Genomic DNA, 7822 nt, shown 5'->3' on the forward strand with positions numbered 1-7822 from the left:
CACTGTAAATCAGATTTTATTTTATGATATGGTTCTAATATGTATATTCCAGGTGTTAGGTCTGTATAACACCATCAACCCTGCAGCATCGGCATCCCCCTGCTGTGTCTCCCAAGACCTGGAGCCTCTCACTATCCTGTACTACATCGGCAAGACCCCCAAAATAGAACAGCTCTCAAATATGAAGGTCAAGTCCTGCAAGTGCAGCTAGAGGTCCTTAGAAAATACATACTCTTCTTTCATCCAGAGTGGAGTGAGTTAACGTACCGTCAAAGTGCCGCTGCACTCATTTACTAGCAATCCTACAGCAGTCGTTTCACACAGGCATGGCCAGGAATGGTGTATTAGAGAATAAAAGGAACAAGTCAATGTGAGTTCAATGCATATTCAACATACAGGACCAGAGCAGTTATAATACCAAAAACTTTAGTTCGATGCACTGTATGGACAAAAATGTTGGGCCTTCATGTAAATTCATGTGTGTTCAGTCTTGTTCCTGCAGGTGTTAATAAACATTCACCTAGCCATGAAGTCTGCCTTTAAAAGATCTGTAAAAGAATTGGTCATTCTAAAGAGCTCATTGACTGAGTATGGTACTATAATAAGATTTAAAGATTGCAACGAGTCATTATGTTAAATTTTATTTGTCATAGATATGAAGTGATCAACTGTAAGCAGTTTTATCGCAAAGTGAAACAGCAACTCATCCAGGAAGTGAAAGACCGTGTAAAGTTACAACGGAGTTCTGAAGCATGTTGTACATAAAAGTCGCTAACGCTCTGTTGATTCAATAACTACAGAGTTAATTTATTATTTATACCAGAACTGCATACCAGAGCTGTCAGAAGCTTCATGTATAGGTAACCCATTACTTTTGTTCATATAGGAAGAATTGTATTTCTGTATTGACACAGGTTTGCAAGTAAAATGAGCTTGTGTGCTGTTCTCCTAATAAATGGTCAAAGAAGAATAATAGTTCTTAATAATATTTCTTAGTAAGGGTAATTTACACCATGAAGGCCTGCTCTCAAAAACTGATATAGATAAATCCAGCTACACAAACACTTAAAAGTTTTTTAGAAAATGTTTAGTGCCATCTTGTGTCAGTACAGAACATGTCACCTCGTTGGTTTGTTGGTTGCTGTTAACAGACTTGCACTGAACCAACCAACTCAGGTGAAAATAAGGACACTAAAACTAACCCTAACCCTTTTCTACTCTCCCGGAATACTCAAAGCGCTCTATACAACACGCCACATTGCATATTTGGCATGCAGACTGGGATCAAACCACCGACCTTCCGATCAGTAGATGCTCTACCTCCTGAGCTATAGCCACCCTACAGAGTAGGCAGCACAAAAGTGAACCCTTTAAATTAAATTTTAGTTTTAGCCTCCTCATATTCCACTGAGTTACTAGTTTGCTGAAATAAACGGAAGTCAAACAAACCAACCAACTCGGTGATGTAGCATTCTGTATCACAAGATGGTGCTAAACATGTTTAAAACAAGCACAAGTATCTTAAATCCAGCTACAAGGAGTGTTAAATCCATATCAGTTTTTGAGAGCAGGGCTCCATGGTGTAAATTAGCCTTTGTCCGCTTTAATCCATCAGAAAAATAAATAATGAATAATTCACATAGTTTTTTTTTTCCCTCACCAATATGCAATACTGAAATATTTTCCTCAATAACAAAATTATCAAGTCTAGTATTTACAGTTAATTTTATTATTGAGTCTTCGTCATTGACTTTTTAGGAGTCTTGTTAAAATCCAGTGGCGTTTTAGATCATAACAAACTTTCCACCAGTTTTGTTTGTTTTTGGTTCACTACATGAGGCTAGAGATTTGCTTGTTTGTTTGTTTTTTAAATCATACACTTGCAGAGTTCTGAATTTAAAAAAACTGAAAAGTACTGTCATCTCCAATATCTTTTTGAAATGTTGTGGCGCTAAAGTGGCACACATTCAAAAAATCCAGGCCGATATAGTATTCAGTACCAAGTTATGTGAGAATACAGCAAACACTGGAAATGTAAGTGATATGTGTATATATGTGAAATAAGTCCTTGAAAAAACAGATCTACTCAGACCTACCTAACACTTTGCTTTCAACCACTTCGCCCTTCAGCAGATATCAAAGGCACAATATCACATTCTTATACATCATTATTTATTTTATTCCTTAAGAATTATTCTTTATTTTTGCATTTTCTGATTCTGTACAGTAAAACATTGCAGTAAGATGTCCTGCAACCTTGCAGTGTTGACATATATTATCTACTCCATTTTGTAGTTTATATAATACACACGCACAACTTTTATTAAGCCGCCATAAGAGAGAATAAGATGTTGCATTAGAATTGTAAAGGCTATTTTGATTTATTATGGCAATAGTATTAATTTTATAGCTTCCCATTTATATTATAAAACACTTTTTTAAGGGGTAAGAAAAACAGTGTTGTATGTAATAACTTTTAATTGCTAAATTGGCATACTTTGTTAACAGTTTTAAGCAGTAATGGAGCAATAGTCTCCTTCCAGAATTTCTTATGAAAATTATTAGTTTTGTTTGTTTGGATGAACTGGCAACTGGCCCTTTTAAATAGCCCAGTGTAACAGATGCCATAACACGTTTAAGTAAAAAGCTTAGATTCTGAATCATTACAACCCCGAGTCTGCTGTCTGTGTTGTTTAAAAACGAAAATACATGTTTATTTATGATGTTCAGATTTCTGAAACAGAAAATTCTGTAAATGTGTAATGGCAATGAATAAAATGTGTTTTCATCATTAACAGGTTACTTGCTGAAATTAGTTTACAATGTGAGGTCACATCCTATGTATAATTGTGACAGTAATACTGTACGGTATTAGTGACAATAATACATACAGTAAAACTGTTGACAACAGAAATATTTCTGACTTTATGAATAACAACAATACTACTAATAATAATAATAGTAATATTTTTTAAATTATTATCATTAGTATTATTATTATTATTATTATTATCATAGCAATTTTAAAGATATAATTCTTTGCGTCAGTTCAGCAGTGTGTGAATGGGTGAATGGCTGAATGTGTAAAGCGCTTTGGGGTCCTTAGGGACTAGTAAAGTGCTATACAAATACAGGCCATTTACCATTTACCATTCAGCAATTTGAGGTAGGTTGGGATAGAGAGAATATAAAACATGGATATTAATGAAATAAAATCAAATTCAAACAATCTTATTGAGCTGAGTACTGCACTTCAATGGAATGGAAAAATGGAAACAAATGTGAAAAAAAGGCCTGCTGCTCAGCTCAATGAAATATCCAGTTATTAGTGCTTAAAATTAAAATTAAATTAAGATTGTTGAAATATGCAACCCTAAGCTCCACCACATTTTATATTATAATGGGGAAAACTAAAGATTATCCAGAGGCCATCCAATTCATTTTCATTTACATAGCACCAAATAACAACAATAGTCTGCTGGTGGTGCTTTACATTGAGGGTTACCATGGTAAATGATTCTTATATAGCGCTTTTCTGCTCTCCCGGAGTACTCAAAGCAATCAATACAACATACCACTTTCACCCAAGTTCCTTGTACCATGTAAGGTACAAGGTACAAGGAACTTCCTGTTTTTCAGTCTGGCTGAGCACTTAGTTTATGAGTCAAAAGCGGCCTTGCTTTACAAACCTTCATTATTAAAGTACATAAAACAATATAATAAACAAAATAAGCACTAAGGATATATTAATTACATGACACTACATGTTAAAGAAAAAGCTGCTGTGACAAAGAAAAGAATCTGTCAAGCACAACTCTTTGGAATTTAAATTGTAAGAAATAAATGTGTAAAATTACACAAGAAGTTCTGGTAGCTCGTTGCCCAGACTGTCCATTTTGTTGTTTTAGTTTGGTTTTTTTTTAACTGTAGTCATAAAAAATAGAATTATATAGCAGAAAGTGGGAAAAAAAACTTTTCTTTTTTTCACAAAGTAAGAGAGGTTTTATTAGAGACATAGCTAAAAGGTTTTGCAAAATTTTGCATAAATTGTGATTTTCTTTTGGTATTGAATAGCAGAAATTAGGCTTTGCCAGATGTAATTTTTTGGGGGGAGGAAAAAAAAGCGGTATACAGCGGCCGACAGCGCTGTATACAACGCTAGACTGGTGTCTAATAAGCAAGTAAATAAGGCAGAAAATAGAGAAACGCACTGAGAGATAGAGCTGTGCGATTTTATTATCTGCATACTTACCGTGAACCCTTTACATTGTTCTTCATTTTGTCAGTAGTAATATAGGTGCTCTTGTTTAGCAGGCAAAAAAAGAGCACCTATATTACTTCTTTTGCCATTGTTCTATTATGTATTTTTGTTCTATTGTTAAGTGTCCTTGGGTGTCTTAAAAGGCACTTTATAAATAAATAAATATGTCTGTGAAGGTTCTCAGTCATCCGGGTCATCGTAGTCTAAGGAGTTTGGAAAGAAAAGCGTCTGGACTTCTTTAAGTTGCTTGAACACGTTTCACCTCTCATCCGAGAAGCTTCTTCAGTTCTAATGGTCAAATGGTGGAGAGTCCCAGATTTAGGACACCCAGTGGGAGACAAGAGGGACAAAGGGAAGGTGCACCGTGGTCCTAAACACAACAGATTACCACACAAAGATTACTACTCTCCTCAGTGACAACAATACCTACGAAGCCTTAAAGCGAGACCCCACAAGCAGCTACAAAAAGAAAGTTATAGCTTGCCTTCAAGACCTTGAAAGGGACAAAATCATTGACCGCCTTACATATCACCGCCTTTACCCAGGGGATGCCATACCCTGCATTTACGGACTTCCTAAGATCCACAAAGAAGGTGTCCCACTCAGACCCATTGTAGGTGGCATAAACTCAGCCACTTACAACATCTCGAAACACCTTGCTACCATCCTAGCACCTCTTATGGGGAACACCCCACATCACATCAAGAACTCCACCGACTTCATCGACAAGGTCTAGAAACTTACCCTGGACCCAGATGAAACCATGGTGTCCTTTGATGTAGTCTCCCTCTTCACTTGCATACCCACCACGGAGGCCGTGGAGACTGTCAGAAAACGACAACAAGAAGACAGCTCCTTGGAGGACAGGACCAACTTCACACCCGATCAGATTTGCACACTGTTACCCTCTGCCTCACCACTACATATTTCAAATACAACAAGGGTTTCTACAGACAAAAACAAGGCTGCGCCATGGGCTCCCCGTGTCACCTATTGTAGCCAACCTTTACATGGAGGAAGTGGAAAGGAAGGCTCTTGGCTCTTTCAAAGGAAGAGTAACCAGCCACTGGTACAGATATGTAGACGACACCTGGGTCAAAATCAAAACACAAGAAGTGGAATCCTTCACTGCGCACATTAACGCTGTGGATAAAAACATCAAGTTCACCAGGGAAGACACAAAGGACGACTGTTTGCCTTTCCTGGACTGCGCTGTGCACATCGAAGAGAATGGCAACCTCAACATTGAAGTTTACCGGAAGCCCACACACATGGACCAGTACCTCCTCTTTGACTCCCATCACCCTCTGGAACTCAAACTTGGAGTAATTAGGACCCTACACCACCGGGCAGAACATGTTCCCTCTGAGCCTGAAGGGAAAAAGAAGGAACACACACATATAAAGGAAGCACTTAAAACATGCGGCTATCCTAATTGGGCGTTTATAAAGTCAGCAAAGAGGCACAGAAAAGAAGATCAGACACCAGCGAGGGAGGATAAGAAAGACAGACGCAACAACATTGTCATCCCCTATGTAGCCGGTGTATCAGAGAAACTCAGGAGGGTTCTCTCCAAGCATGACATCCCAGTGTATTTCAGACCCAGCAACACGCTCAGACAGAAACTGGTTCACCCGAAAGACAAAACGCCAAAACACAGACTTAACAATGTGGCGTATGCTGTACAGTGCAGCGAGGAATGCCCAGACCTCTACATCGGAGAGACCAAACAGCCACTTCACAAGCGCATGGCACAACATAGAAGAGCCACCTCCACGGGACAAGACTCAGCTGTCCATCTGGATCTAAAGGACAAAGGTCACTCTTTCGAGGATGCCAATGTTCACAATTTGGACAGAGAGGACAGATGGTTTGAAAGAGGAGTGAAAGAAGCCATCTATGTCCACTGTGAGCGACCATCTTTGAACAGAGGCGGTGGTTTATGACACCAACTGTCTGCCATCTATAATCCAGTTTTGAGATCCCTTCCCAGACGCCTTAAGGCCCACTCACATCCTGGGTCATCTGACCTCAGGAAATCACATGATAGGGTGGGGCCAGGTTTCACAATGAGCTCACCCGAAACCCTGGCTGATTGTGACCCACACCCACTTTCGCACCTTGGCTCATGTGATTAGGTAGAGGATCACCAGCGTGTCCTAAATCTGGGACTCTCCACCATTTGACTCTTAGAACTGAAGAAGCTTCTCAGATGAGAGGTGAAACATCTTCAAGCAACTTAAAGAAGTCCAGACGCTTTTCTTTCCAAGCTCCTTAGACTACGATGACCTGGAGAATCTTCACAGACATTTAGACATGCTCAGTGTTTTATGAAAAGCCACGATAGCAGAACAGGTACTTACTAAAAAAGCTATGCATGCTTTACGCTATGTTGTGATTAATACAAAATGTAAATAACTGAGTTTAGATATCTGAGGGGTTATTTAAAAAATTATTAGTTCTCTTTATGCATTTTATAGTGAGCTTAGAGCATACCACCCTGAGCACACCCAATTTTGTCTGATCTCAAACGGAAAGCAGACAGTCAATCTTCAAGCTGGCAGGAGTTAAACATACTTAAAAACACATCACTTGACTGTCTTAGGTAATTATAGGCCAATCTCTAACCTTCCTTTTCCTTCCAAATTTGTCAGACAAGGAGACTTCTTTCATGTCTCTTAGGAGAGAGTATTGACAAGAGTATTGACAATTTAGTGATCGTAGATCAAACATAAATTTGATTTAACTTACTTATTGTTTCTCACATTATTGTGGGTGAAGTTTGGCCCACTCATCTTTATGATGTTGCTTCAGTTCAGATCAGTTGAGGTTTGCTGGCATTTAATTCGGCTCTTTCCTGACACAGCATTTCAGTCAGGTTGAGGTTTGACTGGGCTACTGTAACACATTGATTCTTTTCGTTTTCAGTCATTCTGTTGTAGATTTATTGATGTGCTTGGGTTGTTTTCCTGATGTATGACACAGTTTTAGTCTGTGAAACAGATGGTGTTACATTTGACTCTACATTACTGTGGTATACAAAGGAGTTGGTTGACAGAATGGCTGTACAGATCCTGTGGGGGCAAAACAAGCCCAACAAGCTGTGTTAATGTGTCATATTCTTTTTAAAGAGAACAGGCTTTCTCCTGGTAACCCATTGAATAAACCATAAAATATAATTAAGAGATGTAGGTCCTGGGTTTTTTGCTTTTTCTCTGATCGTTTTTCTCTGTCTTGAATCCTTTTCACTTGTGAGTAATCTATCTTGAATTTAAAAGTGAATTGAATTTCTCAGTGTAGAATTAGATAGTTCACATTTTTTCGATATGACCTTTTCCACAATGATGGGAAAAATTACTAATCTAAGGTCACTGGTAATGTCTTTCCTTGTTGGTATAGTGTTTACTGAGTGCTCCACATCAGCAAACTGCCAAAACTTTCTTCGATGAGCAGTTAAACCAAGTGCATAGCAGCAGCTTCTACATACCCTCTTAATTCCTATGCAAGCAGTAGGAGTCTGCTTAGTTTAGGGCTACATTAAAAAAAACTTCTTTTTGACAT

At 38.3% G+C, this 7822-nt stretch overlaps 1 protein-coding gene and 1 pseudogene across 2 annotated transcripts in view; both read left to right on the forward strand.

The window, feature by feature from the left end:
- tgfb2 (transforming growth factor, beta 2) overlaps positions 1-1873 on the forward strand; it is a 43430-nt gene extending 41557 nt beyond the window's left edge. For both annotated transcript variants that reach the window (XM_085422064.1, XM_085422065.1), the window contains one exon: positions 53-1873. In XM_085422064.1, the coding sequence (XP_085278190.1) occupies positions 53-211 (159 nt within the window). In that variant the 3' untranslated portion in view covers positions 212-1873. The remainder of the gene's footprint in view (positions 1-52) is intronic.
- LOC146658454 (uncharacterized) lies at positions 327-6902 on the forward strand (annotated as a pseudogene).
- The last annotated feature ends 920 nt before the right edge of the window (positions 6903-7822 follow it).

This window comes from Rhamphochromis longiceps, linkage group LG11 (assembly GCF_057381845.1).
Source record: "Rhamphochromis longiceps isolate RC_006_pf linkage group LG11, R_longiceps_female_GT1.1, whole genome shotgun sequence".
Taxonomy (NCBI): Eukaryota; Metazoa; Chordata; class Actinopteri; order Cichliformes; family Cichlidae; genus Rhamphochromis; species Rhamphochromis longiceps.